Genomic DNA, 19,674 nt, shown 5'->3' with positions numbered 1-19,674 from the left:
CAAAGCACTGTGACAGAGCTGAAACTAAGAATTAAACAAGTTTGGGAGGAAATCGCTCCAGCCGTTCTCACGTGATGCCATTACATACATGGACCATTTCATTTTTATATACATATATAGATAATTTCTTTTAGTAAAAAATATATTTTTTTCGATAAATATAATTTCATAAATTGTTTTCTTTAAAGTAATTGTTATTTAATTTCACACCTCGTAGTCCATAATGGGTTCTAGAAAATTAAAAAAATAAGTATTCAATAATAAAAAATCAACCTATAGTATTTTATGCAACTACTCACCTTCTACTTTCTTGAAACGCACATATAACATGCCACCTATTGCACTTACTACCACCAATACTCCCACTAAGGCTGTTCCCCACAAGGGAAAATCTGTAGGTTTGGCAGGTGGTAAACTTATCATTTCATTGCTCTTGCCCTCCTCCAGGGTCTTAAATGTGATGGCTTTAGAATGTTGCAAAGCACACATGTAGTAAAATGGATCATCATCAGCTTCCATTGATTCCTCGAAGATATGACAGACTAACTGATTTTTGGCAACATCACATTGGCAATGTTTTAAATCCAGACAAGGTTTGTCATTGGCATCCACACATATGCGTGAACATTGTTTTGTAACTAAGGGACCATATTCATCAATTTCCTGCCAACATTGACAATTTTCATGGCAAATATCGGCTGATTGCAAAGAGCTGGCAGTAGTTTGTTTTAATTCAGTTGGGGAAGTAATCTCAAAATCTGTTGTAGTTTTTGGTTCAATTTCTGTAGTCTCTTCTGTAGTCTCTTCTGTGGCGTCTTCTGTAGTCTCTTCTGTAGTCTCTTCTGCAGTCTCTTCTGTGGACTCCTCTGTAGTCTCTTCTGTAGTCTCTTCTGCAGTCTCTAGAGTAGTCTTTTCTGTAGACTCTTCTTTAGACTCTTCCGTTGTCTCTTCTCTAGTCCCTTCTGTGGACTCTTCTGTTGTCTCTTCTGTAGACTCTTCTGTAGACACTTCTGTAGTCTCTTCTGTAGACTCTACTGTTGTCTCTTCTGTAGTCTCTTCTGTTGTCTCTTCAGTAGTCTCTTCTGTAGACTCTTCTGTAGACTGTTCTGTAGACTCTTCTGTTGTCTCTTCTGTAGTCTCTTCTGTTGTCTCTTCTGTTGTCTCTTCTGTAGACTGTTCTGTAGACACTTCTGTAGTCTCTTCTGTAGACTCTACTGTTGTCTCTTCTGTAGTCTCTTCTATTGTCACTTCTGTAGACTGTTCTGTAGACTCTGCTGTAGACTGTTCTGTAGACTCTTCTGTTGTCTCTTCTGTAGTCTCTTCTGTTGTCTCTTCAGTAGTCTCTTCTGTAGACTCTTCTGTAGACTGTTCTGTAGACTCTTCTGTTGTCTCTTCTGTAGTCTCTTCTGTTGTCTCTTCTGTAGACTGTTCTGTAGACTCTTCTGTAGTCTCTTCTGTAGACTCTTCTGTAGACTCTTCTGTTGTCACTTCTGTTGTCTCTTTAGTAGTCTCATCTGTAGTCTCTTCTGTAGACTGTTCTGTAGACTTTTCTGTTGTCTCTTCAGTAGTCTCTTCTGTAGACTCTTCTGTAGACTGTTCTGTAGACTGTTCTGTAGACTCTTCTGTTGTCTCTTCTGTAGTCTCTTCTGTTGTCTCTTCTGTAGACTGTTCTGTAGACTCTTCTGTTGTCTCTTCTGTAGACTGTTCTGTTGTCTCTTCAGTAGTCTCTTCTGTAGACTGTTCTGTAGACTCTTCTGTTGTCTCTTCAGTAGTCTCTTCTGTAGTCTCTTCTGTAGACTGTTCTGTAGACTCTTCTGTTGTCTCTTCAGTAGTCTCTTCTGTAGACTCTTCCGTAGACTGTTCTGTAGACTGTTCTGTAGACTGTTCTGTAGACTCTTCTGTTGTCTCTTCAGTAGTCTCTTCTGTAGACTGTTCTGTAGACTCTTCTGTTGTCTCTTCAGTAGTCTCTTCTGTAGACTCTTCTGTAGACTGTTCTGTTGTCTCTTCTGTAGACTGTTCTGTAGACTCTTCTGTTGTCTCTTCAGTAGTCTCTTCTGTAGACTCTTCAGTAGTCTCTTCTGTAGTCTCTTCTGTTGTGTCTTCTTTAGACTGTTCTGTTGTCTCTTCAGTAGTCTCTTCTGTAGACTCTTCTGTAGACTCTTCTGTTGTCTCTTCAGTAGTCTCTTCTGTAGATTCTTCTGTAGTCTCTTCTGTAGTCTCTTCTGTTGTGTCTTCTTTAGACTGTTCTGTTGTCTCATCAGTAGTATCTTCTGTAGACTCTTCTGTAGACTCTTCTGTTGTCTCTTCAGTAGTCTCTTCTGTAGATTCTTCTGTAGTCTCTTCTGTAGTCTCTTCTGTAGTCCCTTCTGTAGTATCTTCTGTACTCTTGCATATTGGCTCGTATCCACTGCTGTAGGTGTCTTCGTAACCACTGACACAATTACATTGATTTGGCGCTACACATTCGGCATTTTTTGAACACGATGGATTGCAGATGGGCTCACATGTGGTATCACTAACTTTATTATAACCATCACAGCAAACACTAACTCGTTCGTAGTCAGTATAGTACTGGAAAGATAAAATTTTTTGGAATAAAACAGCATGTAGCTATTCAATTGTAGGTCTTGAAGTAGTTAAATTTTAGCTTCAGTCATAGGTCTTGATGTAGTTCAATTTAGCTTCAATTATATTTATATTAAATTAACTTCCTGCACTGTTGTGTAAATATAAGGTACATTTTTATTCTTGATTAAACCAAAAAAAAGTTTCCTAGTCATCGCACGTTCACCTTTATTCATTTCTAAGCGAGTTTTATTAACCTCTTCTAAACGATCACATCACTGAGCTGTTACAAAGCTCAAACCATTAGAAACTAATTGTAATAATAGAAATTTAATAATATATTCAATTTTATTTAAATTCATCTCGGTATTGTTTAATAAAAAATGTAACTGATGGGTCTTAACCCTCTGTGACTGACGTGTAGTCTAACAGACACCAACTAAAGAAAAAAAGGGTAAATTTTACCTTCAATCATATGTTTAATCGTAGCTTCAATCATATGTCTTTATGTAGTTCAATTTTAGGTTCAATCGTAGGACTTCATGTAGTTTAATTTTAGTTTCAATCGTAGGTCTATATATAGTTAAATTTTAGCTTCAATCCTAGTTTTTTATGTGGTTCAGCTTCAGTCGTAGGTCTTTGCGAATTTCAATTTTAGCTTCAATCATATGCCTTTATTTTGAAATATTGTTGCTTTTTTTGCGAAGGCAACTGTCCTAAATGTACAGAGCATTGTTAAGGACCTCGCCATGTAAAACATAAAAAACGCGATGTTAGGACAAGTGGATTGTTTGCCTTAATTATTCAGAAGATGAATAAAAAAGGTCGTCGTAGTTTCTCTTTTATACAGAAGAAGGATATAAAATCTAGTTTTTTTTTGCAAATAAATTTATTTCAAAAAACTTAAAATTGTTTTGAAATATTGAAAACAAAACATGTTGCTTAATATAGACCAATCGACATCAATGCCATTTGTCATTTTCTCCCACCAATATGCATTTGGTGAGAGAAAAACGGTCATAAATATTATGAGCTGCTGAAATCAGAACCGGCCATCACGGGGAAGCTCTACCGAATCCAACTGATTCGTTTAATTAAACCGTGATATTCCATCATGACAACGATCAGCCTCATGTTGCAATATCTGTCAAAAACCATTTAGAATGAAGTGGTTGTAAAGATTTTCCTCACTCGCCTTATAGTCCAGACCAGAGAATGGATAGAATGCTCTATTTTGTGCTTTTGAATGCATTCACAAAAAATTTGCCTTTTGTTGATAATATACATTAATTCTGTAAAGCAATGCATGGCATTATTCATAAAATGGAGTGCAAAGAAAAATGATTTGTCTTCTATAAAAAAATAGCACGTGTTTAAAAGTTTTACATGTCGAAGGTACCCTACATTGATCCACCATAGCGCCGCCCCTGGAGCATTAGTAGGGCCCATTTTAATAATTTAAACTAGAATACTCCTTGTCTACGCCCAATTTAAATATTATTGCGATCGGACCAGCCGTTTAGAAATGACAGATTTATTTCCAAAAAATTTCGATTCTGCCCCACTGTGCAAAGGTATTTAAGTTGCCCAAGTTTAGCTTCAATCGTAGACTTGAATGTTCCAAAGTGAAGCGTATCTCAGAAAGAGCGTTCTGCATCGATCGAAACAAATAGCAGGCAGACGGGGCAAGGTTTGGACTATAAAGAGGGTGAGGCAAAACTTCCCAATCATTTTATTACGATTTTTTGTTTGTTCGGACATTCTGGGCGGTTTTCAGCAATTGCTTGCCTCGCTAAAGGTTCCATGTGATGGTAAGGCTAGATTTCAGAACCCTTGTGCTCCCTTCAAAAACTTATAATTACCTTAGTGCCATGTATATTTGGCTCTAGTGTCCGGCCCGGCTTCACGTATGATTCGTTGCAAAACTCATATTCTTTTATAACGTTCAAACATAATCTTGGACATGAAAAATCATCCTAAAAGGTCTCTCAGCTTCAATTTGTATAGTTCCCAGTTTAACGCTTTTGGATGAATTCTGCTGGTCGCAGACTTTTTGAAATCGCTGCTTGCGTTGCTCCGAAAAATTTTTTGCCAGCTCTTGTTGAGTTTGGCAACAATCTTCGTAGAGTAATGCCTCCTCGATTTTCTTGCTTTTGGATGAAGCCTGCTGCTTGCAAAGCTTTTTAAATTGCTGCCTGAGTAGCTCTTATTGAATTGGACAACAATATTCATGGAGCAATGCAATTCAATTCTTTGTTTTGTTATTAAAAACAAAACCCCAGTTCAAAATATAAGCCATCTAATATAAATCCCGCAATTCAATTCATACCCAATAATATTATATAATTAGGAATTTAAAATCCATCCAGAAATTACTGTAGTAGGATTAATTAAGTGCACAAAGTCACAAAAATTAAATTTTCTGACAATATCTCCAAATTTTGTAATGTATTTTCAATATTTCTAAAAAAGGAACCACAGCCAAGATTACCTAGCTACCGCCTTTGTGTTGGCTAGACTGAATAAAATTTGTCTTTGTCATTATCAAACACATTTTTCTCTCTTCTTTTGTTATATGCTCGTACTTTTAGTTTTTTTTTTTCATCAGTTTTACATTGAAATATTTTACCTGCACTGTTGAATAGGCATATGGTTCATATTTATATTTGATGAAACCAAAAAAATTTCTCCTCGTCACCATACGCTGACCATTATTCCATTGAACACGAGTTTTAGAAACCGATCGATAAGTAAAACACCACTGAGCTGTTATTAAAGTTAAACTATTACACAACAATTGTAATAGAAATATTTTAACAGAAATTTTCATATTTTTTTTTAAATAATTAAATGTATTAAAATTTATTAGCAACAACCAGATGAATCCTGGTTTGAACTGAAACTAAAAAAATTATAGAATTTTTTGAACAAAAAATAATTTAAGAAAATATTTCAGCTCAATTTCAGCCACATGAAAAGGAGAAAGAAAAACTTAACTTATCGTTATGTATTTCATAAAGATTATTTTTTTTTAATAATAATATTTTTTGCCCATAAGAAAAAAAAAAAAAGTAATGACATTAGTCAGTAGGTTTCATGGCGTTTGTAAGAAGTCTAGTTTTATATAAAAAAAAATGTAGTTTTCAAGCAATTAGCTTCCGTTTTTACACCCTTCACCATAAGTGTTAAGGCTATATATGGTTTTGTCATGCCGTTTGTAATTTCTACAATGTTAATGTTCTTTGGAGTTAGCGGGCCCGATTTAGTGATATCCATATGTTTGTGTGTTGTTTGAAATAGGTTTTTAAAAGCCGCCTGATTACTTGATAACCCACTTGTGCTATCATTATATTATATAGTGCAAACATCCTCAAGATTTTCTCAATTTCTTCACCAAAACTTTATACAACATAATAACTTTAGGATACTCAAAAATATTATGAAGAATATGCCTAAAATACAGGGCAAAAAAAACGAAAAAAATTTTAGAGTCTTTTTAAACCATTGCACAATTTTGATGTACATAATGTGATACCAGTAGTACAAATATGGATCAAATTTTAAATTCTATGGAGAGGTTTTTTTTAAAAAAAAAATAAGTAAAATTGTGAATTTCTTTAGACGTCTCTCCACATAATTAAAGATAACTCAAAAACTGTTAGTCCTATATAATTAAAGTAAACTTAGAAAAATTTAAATTTAAATAACCTTTAATCCGTTTATATATTGTGTTTCAATCCGCTCAGTAGTTTCGGAGTTATAATAACAAATTCAAGAAAAAAAATATATTTTTTATGTGAATTTTTTTTTTGTTTTAAAAAAATCATGAAAAATTGAAAGCGGCAGAAATTAATCAGATTTTTTGCTTGATCAAAGCTACATGCAATGGGGACAAAATGAGATATCGATTATAAAAATCCATGGATTATTTTCGAATTTGTTCACAATTAAGTGAATTCGCTCAATTTCACAAAATTTTAGTTTTTTGTTTAATATACATAAAATTGAGTAGTTAGTCCTCTTCTTTCGATGGAATTAATTTTAAAAACATTTTCTCCATGCTATGTGCAAACTTTCCTATGTATATCGCGTTTCAATCGGCTCAGTAGTTTTGGAATTATAATAAAAAAATTAAGCAAAAAATATATTTTTTATGTGAAAATAAATTTTTTTTTTGTTTTAAAAAAATCATGAAAAATTGAAAACGGCAGAAATTAATCAGGTTTTTTGCTTGATCAAAGCCACATGCAATGGGGAGAAAATGAGATATCGATTTTAAAAATCGATGGATTATTTTCGAATTTGTTCACAATTAAGTAAATTCGCTCAATTTCACAAAATTTTAGTTTTTTGTTTGATATACATAAAATTGAGTAGTTAGTGTTCTGCTTTCGATTGATTGAATTTTGAAAACATTTTCTCCATGCTATATACAAATTTTCATATATATATATTGCGTTTCAATCGGCTCAGAAGTTTCGGAGTTATAATAGAAAAATTGAGCAAAAAATATATTTTTTATGTGAAATTTTTTTTTGTTTTAAAAAAATCGTGAAAAATTTAAAACGGCAGAAATTAATCATGTTTTTTGCTTGATCAAAGCCACATGTAATGCGAACAAAATAAGATATTGATCGTAAAAATCAATGTATTTTTTTCGAATTTGTGCACAATTAAGTGAATTCGCTCAATTTCACAAAATTTTTAGTTTTTTGTTTAATATATATACACTTGAGTAGTTAGTGTACTTCTTTCGATTACTTGAATTTTGAAAACATTTTCCCCATACTATGAACAAATTTTCATATATATATATATTGCGTTTCAATCAGCTCAGAAGTTTCGGAGTTATAATAAAAAAATTACGAAAAAAATATATTTTTTATGTGAAAATAAAAATTTTTTTTGTTTTAAAAAAATCATGAAAAATCGAAAGCAGCAGAAATTGTTCAGATTTACTACCGGATCGCAAAGCCACATGTAATGGGAACAAAATGAGATATCGATCATTAAAATCCATGTATTGTTTTCGAATTTGTTCACAATTAAGTGAATTCGCTCAATTTCACAAAATTTTAGTTTTTTGTTTAATATACATAAAATTGAGTAGTTAGTGCTCTTCTTTTGATTGATTGGATTTTGAAAACATTTTCTCCATGCTATATACAAATTTTCATATATATATTGCGTTTCAATCGGCTCAGAAGTTTCGGAGTTATAATAAAAAAATTAAGCAAAAAATATATTTTTTATGTGAAAATAAAAATATTTTTGTTTTAAAAAAATCATGAAAAATCGAAAGCAGCAGAAATTTTTCAGATTTGCTACCGGATCGCAAAGCCACATGTAATGGGAATAAAATGAGGTATCGATCATAAAAATCCATGTATTTTTTTCGAATTTTTTCACAATTAAGTGAATTCGCTCAATTTCACAAAATTTTAGTTTTTTGTTCAATATACATAAAATTGAGTAGTTAGTGCTCTTCTTTTGATTGATTGAATTTTGAAAACATTTTCTCCATACTATGCACAAATTTTCATATATATATTGTATTTCAATCGGCTCAATAGTTTCGGAGTTCTAATAATAATTTGAAGAAAAAAATATATTTTTTATGTGAAAATATAATTTTTTTTTGTTTTAAAAAAATCATGAAAAATTTAAAACGTCAGTAATTAATGAGGTTTATTACTTGATTGCAAAGCCACATATAATGGGAACAAAATGAGATATTGACCATACAAATCGATGGATAATTTTCGTATTTATTTACAATTAAGTGAATTCGCTCAATTTCACAAAATTTTAAATTTTTGTTTAATATACATATAATTGAGTAGTTAGTGCTCTTCTTTTGATTGATTGAATTTTAAAGGCATTTTGTTCATGCTATATAAAAATTTTTGTATATATTGTGTTTCAATCGGCTCAGTAGTTTCGGAGTTATAATAACAAATTCAAGAAAAAAAATATATTTTTTATGTGAAATTTTTTTTTGTTTTAAAAAAATCATAAAAAATTGAAAGCGGCAGAAATTAATCAGTTTTTTTTGCTTGATCGCAAAGCCACATGCAGTGGGGAAAAATAAGATATCGATTATAAAAATCGATGGATTCTTTTCGAATTTATTCACAATTAAGTGAATTCGCTCAATTTCACAAAATTTTAGTTTTTTGTTTAATATACATAGAATTGAGTAGTTAGTGTGCTTCTTTCGATTGATTGGATTTTGAAAACATTTTCTCCATGCTATATACAAATTTTCATATATATATTGCGTTTCAATCGGCTCAGAAGTTTCGGAGTTATAATAAAAAAATTAAGCAAAAAATATATTTTTTATGTGAAAATAAAAATGTTTTTGTTTTAAAAAAATCATGAAAAATCGAAAGCAGCAGAAATTGTTCAGATTTGCTACCGGATCGCAAAGCCACATGTAATGGGAACAAAATGAGATATCGAACATAAAAATCCATGTATTGTTTTCGAATTTGTTCACAATTAAGTGAATTCGCTCAATTTCACAAAATTTTAGTTTTTTGTTTAATATACATAAAATTGAGTAGTTAGTGTTCATCTTTCGATCGAATGAATATTGAAAACATTTCTCCTATGCTATATATAAATTAAGTTACAATCGGCTCAGTAGTATCGGAATTATAATAACAAATTAAAGCAAAAAAATAAATTTTTTATTTGAAAATAACAATTTTTTTGTTTTAAAAAAATCATGAAAAATCGAAAACGGCAGAAATTGTTCAGGTTTATTACTTTATCGCTTTGATCATATATTTGATCGCAATAAATTTGAATGCATGGATCTTACAAGATGAAATTTACCATTAATATTTTATAGTAAAAGAAATTATAAAACGAAAAATATCTTGTCAATGTTCGAAATTTTGTAATAAATACATTGTAATTTGAAACGATTTCCCTTGGAATCGAATTAGGGAGTAGCAACTCAGATAAATATTGTATACAAAATTCACAACAATACATGACTGTATTATATTGGTAGGGGTTATATAAGATTCGACACAAAACTCTTATTTATTAAGGTTGGCTATTATTTTCCCTAATTTTGTTTTAACACAATGAATGTGAATCATGTTCTTATTTTGAGTATATCTATAACAAAATACAAATATAAACAAGAAGTAAATACATTGTTAAACATTAGTCATCAAACTAAGTAGATAAAAATATAATTAAATGAATTTCGAAAACGAATTTTATTAAGATTGGATAATATTAAAAATTTCAAATATAGTTTATAACGAAATTTCAAATTTAACAAATACCAAATGAGGATTAAAACTGCAAGTTTTTATGGCTATAGGTACCCCATTTTCTAATCATTAATTTCACAGTTCAAAGAAATAACTGTTGATTTACAATTTTAAATTTCCAGGACATTATTAACCCCATTTTAGCTGGGCTAAAAATGGTACAAGGCAGACCTCTACTCTAAATTATTAAAAATTGGAAATTCGATTGTTCTGAACCATTACTATGAAAAAGTATAACAAATAAATTTGCTGAACGAAAATGTGTATAAAAAAAAACTTTTGTTGAAAAAAATTTTCAAAAAAAATTGATGAAAAAACCAAAATTTTGTCCAAATAAAAAATTTAAAAAAAAAAACTGGTGAAATAATTGAGGTAGCCGAAGTTTTTTGCTTATATATATATCTGCCGATTTTAAATAGTAATCTGAGTTGGGAATCGCAAAGTTGATACAAATGTAAATTCTCTGAAAGTTGTTATTTATTATTTGCCTCATAAAAAACAAAAGGTGGACGACATATTACACCGTCCGACAAATAGAGAAAAAAATCGTTAGACACGAACCGGATGATATACGTCTGAAACTATAAATTTAATGGAGAAAAACTGTGTTTTCAGTTTTTCATTTCCTGATCCTGTGTCCCTTTTTAAGGAATTCAAATTGTCTAAGAAGTACATTTTTCAAAAAATATTTAAAAATACTCCTGCTACCACAACAATGACAAATTGTATGTCAGAAGAACAAGAAGAGTTGTAAAATATTTTGTATTGTTTTTATTTTATCCTGTAAGGATCAAAAGATGTCAAATATGTCCTTTAAAATGTTTTTCCTTTAATATCCTTTAAGATTGCCAATAAATTCCTTTTAAAAAAATAGTGCGTTAAAGATCCAAATATTCTATACTAAATGTCAAAATTTCAGCCTTTATATATATAAAGGTCAAATTAAAATATATATAAAAAATGTATTAGTATACAAAAAAGTTTTATTAAGAAAATTGCATGTTTATAAACTACACCACCATAGTGGGGAGAATAATGGGTAAGGGCTGTTGTTTGCAACATACAAAAATATTGTCCCAACACCCACCTTAAAGTAAACCAATCTGCTCAGGATCACTTTCTGAGTCGACTAAACCATGTCCGTCCGTCCGTCCGTCTGTCCGTCTGTCCGTCTGTCAGTCTGTCCGTCTGTCCGTCTGTCCGTCTGTCCGTCCATCCATGTAAACCTTGTAATCAAACTACAGGTCGCAGGTTTAAAGATAATTGGAAAAAATTTGGCTCAAACCTTTACATTGCCCCAAGGACAAAGGCTATTGAATTTGTTTAGAATCAGCCAATTATTTATCTTAGCCCCCATACAATTGGCCTATTTGAAAATAGTTAAGCTCTCATAAATATCTTAATTATAAACATATTCAAACCAAATTCAGCACAATTAAGTTTTATGTAAGTCGAACTCTCACGACCGAATTTCGTGACGATCGGTCAACAATATTTCATAGCTTCCATATAAGCAACATTCTCGAAAATGTCATTAATATACATAAATCTCTGAAATATGTCAGTATCCAAACAAAATTCAACACAAATATGTTTCATATATTCGCAATTCATCCCACCAAATTTTGTGACGATTGGTCCATAATTAGTCATAGCTCCCATATAAGGCCCACTACCGAAAATGGGTGTATTCAAATAAGATTCAACACAAATAAGTTTCATATCAAAAGAAAACTCTTTATAAACATATACCCGGTGTAGGGTATCATTAGGTCGGGTTTGCCCGACTATACCATTTTACTTGTTTATTAAAAAGTCTTCTTCGTTGCTTTTCACAACGGATTATGTTATATTTTTTTCGAATGAAATATTAAAATAAAATATAAAAAATCAAATAATTCATATTTAAAATATTTTCTAACACATAAGTAGATAAGATAGAAGGATGAAATGTTGGCATGTGGTATTCAATATTTGGATCTTTAACTCACTATGTTTTTAAAAAAAATTATTGGAAATCTAAAAGGATATTCAAGGATAAAAATTTGAAAGAATATTTTTGACATCTTTTGATCTTTACAGGATAAAATAAAAATAATACGAAATAGTTTATAACTCTTCGTGATCACTTGACACCAAAGCTGACATAGTAGGATGATCAGACGTATTTTAAAACATTTTTTTAAAAATGTACTCCTCTGAAAATTTGAAGTTCTTTTAAAAGGAAACAGGATCACGAAATGAAAAACTGAAAACGCTGTTTTTCTTCATTTAATTTATTGTTTCAGACGTATATCATCCGGTTCGTGTCTAATATTGAGTGTCGTACGGTGTTATCTGCAATATATTTGCACAAATAACAAAAACTGTTTTAAAATTATCACGTTTTTTTTAGGTTGTCTCACATTTTGGTTCATAACTCTGGTTCCACTGAACCGATTTTGCTGATTTTCAATACAATACTGCTTAGGACAGCATTTTTCTTGCAAGTTCACCAATTTAGAGGGGGAGCGGGTTATGGCCAATTTTTTAAAATGCTTATTTGGCAACACAAACTTTTATGATGCTCCTTTGGAAATAAGTTTTGCCGCAATTTTGGCCTTTGGACACATAGTGCATTGTATAAATTTTATTTTTTATTATGAATATGAGGTTTAGTATGGTTTATATTTAATACACTAGTTATTATCGACAAAATATGTAGTTGTTTTTTCCAAAAAACATTTAAATAATGGGTATTCACATGAAGATTTTAATTTTTACTGATTACCACAATTATGATTCATGTTTTAATTATACACAAATCCATATTTATGTATGGATATCTCTCTACAAATGGAACAAATTTCAATTTGTTTAAGAATAAATACTATTATATTATTTTTAGATATTTATCGTACATTACTTTGCAAATACCAAAAGAAAGAAAATCCATCTCAAAACCGACAAAAAACATTGACCCAGTGTACGTATGATCAATATATAATAATTATAACAAGTATATGTACTCCTGCATTTTCTCATATTGGGGAAAAGTACATAATACTAAATTTAATTACATAAAACTAACATCGAAGATAACATGGAAATAAAAAATATTTACGATACAAATTTACATTAGATGGCGCATCTGCTGAACTCGGCTTTAGTTTTTAATAACTTATATGTCATTTTGAAGGGTACATATCCGCCATTTATTCTCACTTAGTTATTGAACATTACACCGTACGATACTCAATTTTAGACACGAACCGGATGATATATGTCTGAAACAATAAATTAAATGGAGAAAAACTGCTTTTTCAGTTTTTCATTTCGTGATCCTGTTTAATTTTAAAAGGACTTCAAATTTTCAGAGGAGTACATTTTTAAAAAAATGTTTTAAAATACTTCTGATCATCCTACTATGACAAGTTTCATGTCAAATGATCAAGAAGAGTTGTAAAATATTTCGTATTATTTTGATTTTATCCTGTAGGGATCAAAAGATGTCAAAAATGTCCTTTCAAATTTTTATCCCTAAAGGATATTCAATTAGATTTCCAATAATTTTTGTTTGAAAAAATAGTGAGTTATAGATCCAAATATTGAATACCACATGCCAAAATTTCATCCTTCTATCTTAACTACTTAAGTGTAAAAAATATTTTAAATTTGAATTATTTGATTTTTTATATTTTATTTTAATATTTCATTCGAAAAAAATATAACAAAATCCGTTGTGAAAAGCAACGAAGAAGACTTTTTAATAAACAAGTAAAAAGGTATAGTCAGGCAAGCCCGACCTTATGATACCCTACACCGGGTATATGATTATAAAGAGTTTTCTTTTGATATGAAACTTATTTGTATTGAATCTTATTTGAATACACACATTTTCGGTGGTGGGCCTTATATGGGAGCTGTGACTAATTATGTACCAATCGTCACAAAATTTGGTTGGGATGAATTGCGAATATATTGAACATATTTGTGTTGAATTTTGTTTGGATACTGACATATTTCAGAGATTTATGCATATTAATGACATTTTCGAGAATTTTGGTTATATGGGAGCTATGGAATATTGTCCACCGGTCGTCACGAAATTTGGTCGTGAGAGTTTGGCTTACATAAAACTTAATTGTGCTGAATTTGGTTCGAATATGTTTATAATTAAGATATTTATGAGAGCTTAACTATTTTCAAGTAGGTCAATTGTATGGGGGCTAGGATAAATAATGGGCTGCTTCTAACCAAATTCAATAGCCTTTGTCCTTGGGGCAATATAAAGGTTTGTGCCAAATTTTGTCGAATTATCTTTAAACCTGTGACCTGTAGTTTGATTACAAAGTTTACAAGGATGGACGGACAGATGGGCGGACATCGCTTAGTCGACTCAGAAAGTGATCCTGAGCAGATTGGTATACTTTAAGGTGGCTGTTGGGACTATATTTTTGTATGTTGCAAACAGCAGCCCTAACCCATTATATCTCTCCCACTATGGTGGTGTAGTTTATAAACATGCACTTTTCTTAATAAAACTTTTTTTATACTAATAATTTGTTTTTTATATTTCAATTTGACCTTTATATATTTAAAGGATGAAATTTTGACATTTAGTATAGAACGCACTATTTAAAAGGAATTCATTGGCAATCTTTAAGTATATTAAAGGATGAACATTTTAAAGGACATTTTTGATCCTTACAGGATAAAATAAAGATAATACAAAATATTTTACAACTCTTCTAGTTCTTTTAACATACAATTTGTCATTGCTGGAATAGCAGGAGTATTTTGAAATATTTTTTGAAAAATATACTTCTTTGAAACTTTGAAGTCCTTAAAAAAGGACACAGGATCACGAAATGAAAAACTGAAAACACAGTTTTCCTCCATTAAATTTATAGTTTCAGACGTAAATCATCCGATTCGTGTCTAACAAATTTTTTCTCTATTTGTCGGACCGTGTTATAGTGTAAATAGCAAAGTTGATTTTAGCTTCTAAAATGTAAAAGTTTTGCTCTACTTCTTAAATTTAAACAAGTAAGAGAATCGTATATACCCTTCACCAAATTATACTACAAAATAAAAAATTTAAATATTTTTTTAATTTTTTGGAAAAAAAAATTTTCGAGTGGCTTTTTTAATTTTTTTTTTTTTAAAATTCAAAATTTTTTTTTTAAATTTTAAATTAAATTTTTTTTTTAAATTTTAAATTCAAAATTTTTTTTTAAATTTTAAATTCAAATTTTTTTTTTAAATTTAAAATTTTTTTTTTTTTTTTTTAAATTTTTTTTGGTGAAAAAAAAAATTCGGATTAAAAAATATTTTTTCCGATTTTGACCCATTGTAGGTCCAACTTACTATGGTCTTATATACGTCGTTGCAAAGGTCTTTGAAATATCTATCATTAGATATCCATATTGTCTATATTAAAAAATATGTCAAAAATCGATGTTGTCCTGGTTTTTCCTTATATCTCATGCATGTCTGACAGAATTATTGCAAATTTGGATTCCGAAGATATTAGGGTCTTCAGAAAATTGATTTCAACAGACAGACAGACAGACAGACAGACAGACAGACAGACAGACGGGCATGGCTTAATTGACTCCGCTATCTATAAGAATCCAGAATATATTACTTTATAGGGTCGGAAATGAAAAATGTAGAAATTAAATAAGGGATGACAAACTTATATATTTGCCACTCATTGTGAGGGGTATAAAAATTGTGCCGCTGAAGCACACCAATTGCTCACTAAAGCTTGTGGCGAATGATTTGATTGGTTCAGTAGTGGTCATTTTGATACGGAACGCCATAAAAGAAAATAGTTTTTGCAACGAATTATTACTTGGGATGAAAAATGAATCCATTACGATAACCCGAAGCGTAAGAGACCGCAAGTGAAGCCCCACCAACCAGCCGAATCGACACCAAAACCAAACATCCATTACCTTAGTCGCTAAGAATATTTAAATCCTTAAATGTCCTTTTTGAAAGGATATTTTTTGATTATCTCAAAAAAAATGGGTCAAATTGAACCCTAAAGAGTGGAGTTAAGATTTTCCACAAAAATGATCCCCATAAAATTCCACAATATGACTCTGACAATAATAATTCTCTCAGATATTAACTTACAACATATTTTTCAGTTTTATAATGCTACCTTCGATCAAAAAGTTAAAAATTTGACCAACTATAAAAAAAAAGTTTAGACCTGCTGGACTATAAATGATCTACTAAACATTACCTTTCAGAATTATGGCTCGCTATTCTGTTCCAAAAATGCTGTTGGTCAGTGTAATTAAAAAACATATTATTATAATATAATAATATGTTTTTTAATTAAAATATAAATACTAGACTTCATGTTATATTTTTCTTAAGTTTCATCAAAATCGGCACAAAAATACATAACATTTCGCTATCTTTCCATTAGAAATTCCAAATATTGAAAAATTTGACCTTTGACCTTCACGATTTAAAGGTTAACGTTTTCCGATTTTAGGAAAACTTTCAGACTATATTTAAAATTACCTGGACTATTATATTCTGAACAGATTTTACTTAAAATTAATAACAGTAAGGAAATTGGGCTCATTCGCCAAAATATGGCCAAAAAATTAGTTTTTCTTGAAAATCGCAAAATTTAAATCGCAGGTACGGAAAAACTATAGGAGGTATTGACATACCTTTTTCATATTTTTATTCCTTATTATGTTCTCAATAAAGCCCCATGTGATGATTAAAAAATTCTAAAATTTGTTTAACAAAATTTTTAAAAATTTGAAATTGGAGTTTTGAAACTGCCGTTAAAAATTTTAATTTTTTTGGTCATATCTGCGAATAGGTTAACAGTATCCTATGAGGACAAAAACTCATTTACCAGTAAATATGGATATATTTTATATAAAAATAAGCTTTTATTTTAATATTTCCCAAAATATATTAATTTTGTTCATAAATGTCTTGTTCTAGAGGCCTGAGACACGTTAATGGCCTGGCGATTTTTTAATAACTTTAACATTTTTTAACCACTTTTTGTCTTTTATATCTTATTATAACGACAATTACGTATACATTTCGATTCTTTTAAATTAAATTGTAAAAGTCATTATTTAATGGCAAAATTTTTACAAAAACTGAAAAAATTGCATTTTTTTTCCCTTGTAAATACACCTCAAAACTTCAGCGTCATTACGCCACCAGTTAACGTTATCCTATCATCCTAATATTTTACACAACGTGTTTCTACAATACATAGAACAATTCTAGAAGGGGGATTTTTTTTCGCTCATACAATCTTGGAGCACTCTAGTAATAATTCCTTTCAGTGTCGGTTAAACGTTTTTTTCGAGGCCGTTTAACCGAAAATCTTTTTTCCAAAAAAGGTAAATTTTCGGTTTTTTAAAAACTCGGTTTTTTATAAACACTAATAGAGATGTAAAAATCAACAATTTTATTTTGTTAATTCATTACATCATTATTTAAAGCACAGTGGTCAGAATTACAATTACTAACGCACATGCTTTACAATACTTAATTAAATGCTTATATTAAATGTATTTTATTAATTATAATTTCTTTTAGTAAAAAATATTTTTTTTTCGATAAATATAATTTCATAAATTGTTTTCTTTAAAGTAATTGTTATTTAATTTCACAGCTCGTACTCCATATTGGGTTCTAGAAAAAGGAAAAAAAAATATTCTGTAATAAAAAACAAACCTATAGTATTTTAAGCAAGCACTTACCTTCTACTTTCTTGAAACGCACATATAACAGGCCACCTATTGCACTTGCTACCAGCAATACTCCCACTGAGGCTGACCCCCACAAGGAAAAATCTGTAGGTTTGGCAGGTGGTAAACTTATCTTTTCATTGCTCTTGCCCTCCTCCAGGGGCTTAAATGTGGTGGCTTTAGAACGTTGTAAAGCACACATATAGTAAAATGGATCATCATCAGCTTCCATTGATTCCTCGAAAATATGACAGACTAACTGATTTTTGGCAACATCACATTGGCAGTGTTTTAAATCCAGACAAGGTTTGTCATTGGCATCCACACATATGCGTGAACATTGTTTTGTAACCAAGGGACCATATTCATCAATTTCCTGCCAACATTGACAATTCTCATGGCAAATGTCGGCTGATTGTAAAGAGCTGGCAGTAGTTTGTTTTAATTGATCGGGATGTAAAGTGCTGGAAATATCCGCTTCAGTTGGGGAAGTAATCTCTAAATCTGTTGTAGTTTTTGGTTCGTTTTCTATAGTCTCTTCTGTAGCAGTTGTGGTTTCCTTAGTTGGATCTTCTGAGACTGTGGTGCTGGTTTGTATTAGTTGACAGTGACTATGATTAAGACCCTCTTCAGTTGCTGCGGGCACAAAGTTTTCAATGCAAATACATACATTGGCTGCCACACAAATGCCATTTATACACTGTGGCTCACACACTGGCTCACATATGTTGATGGAGTTTTCTTGAAAACGAAAGCCCACATGACACTGGCATATTTCCGGCTCAATACAAGATGCATTTTGGCAAGTCATTGAACAGACAGGTTCACACTCTTCTTGGGGGCCCATTAAATAGCCCGGCTTACAGATACAAACTTCGGGTTGAAAACACAAACCATTCTTACAAACCCCGCTACATATGGGTTGACACACTTCCATCTCATCCATTTCATAGCCCTCCATACATTCGCATTTGTTGGGTTGTACACATTTGCCAAATGTGGAACAGTTTGACTGGCATACTGGCTCACAAAATAGATTATATACAGAAGATAACTTTAACTGATAGCCAGCCTCACACAGGCATTTATTGGGCTCGCTACAGCTGGAATGTTCGGGGCAGGCATTCTCACATATGGGCTGACATTGGAGATCTTGGGATCTGCTATAACCCGGCTGGCACTCACACACATTAGGCTGGACACATTCGCTATGGGCAGGACAATCGTTATCACATTTCGCCAAACATTTAAAGCTAGTGCTATTTACTTGCTCCGTCTTCTCGTAACCTGCTTCACAATCACATTCATTGGGTTTTATACACAGTGAATTTGGAGAACATTTCTCCTCGCATATAGGCAAACATTTATTGTCTTTCATTTCATAGTTTTCTTGGCAGCTACAGGTTTCTGGTTTTGTACATTCACTAAATTCCGGACACTGTTTGCTGCATACGGGTTTACATTCACCCAAACCATTATCTAAATAGCCGGCATTACATGTACATTCGTTGGGCTTTGTACATCTTGAATTTAGGGGACATTCTTTGCATATTGGCTGGCATCCAATGCTGTCAGTGTCTTCGTAACCACTGATACATTCACATTGATTTGGCGCTATACATTGGGCATTTTTCGAACAGTCTGGTAGACAAATCGGTTCACATTGTATAATGTGAGGTCCGGCAGTGTAACCTCTATATTTCACATCACATTCACAGATATTGGGCCGTATGCAGTGGCTATTTGTGGGACATGATGGTTTGCAGATGGGCTCACATTTGGTATCACTAACTTTATTATAACCATCACAGCAAACACTAACTCGTTCGTAGTCATTGTAGTACTGGAAAGATAAAAAAAATATTTAAATAAACAAGGTTTGATTGGAAAAAACGACATAATTAAATACTACACTATTTTCTTTAACACTCAGTCATAGGTCTTGATGTAGTTAAATTTTAGCTTTAATTTTACGTCTTTATGTAGTTCACTTTTACACTTAGTCGAAGGGGTTTATGTGGTTGCGTTTTAGATCTAATCCTAGGTCTTTATGTAGTTCAATTTTAGCTTCAGTCGTATGTCTT

At 31.2% G+C, this 19,674-nt stretch overlaps 1 protein-coding gene across 1 annotated transcript; it reads right to left on the bottom strand.

The window, feature by feature from the left end:
• Window positions 1–204: 204 nt before the first annotated feature.
• On the bottom strand, window positions 205–15,649 carry LOC135950864 (uncharacterized). The gene is made up of 3 exons (XM_065500387.1): window positions 15,596–15,649; window positions 300–2,571; window positions 205–230 (listed from the first exon to the last, which is right to left on the bottom strand). The coding sequence occupies exons 1-3, from the start codon at window positions 15,647–15,649 to the stop codon at window positions 205–207; spliced, it is 2,352 nt and encodes a 783-aa protein (XP_065356459.1).
• Window positions 15,650–19,674: the final 4,025 nt, after the last annotated feature.

Source organism: Calliphora vicina, chromosome 2 (assembly GCF_958450345.1).
Source record: "Calliphora vicina chromosome 2, idCalVici1.1, whole genome shotgun sequence".
NCBI lineage: Eukaryota > Metazoa > Arthropoda > Insecta > Diptera > Calliphoridae > Calliphora > Calliphora vicina.
The sequence above is the reverse complement of the archived record's forward strand: the minus strand, read 5'-3'. Positions and strand labels throughout refer to the sequence as shown.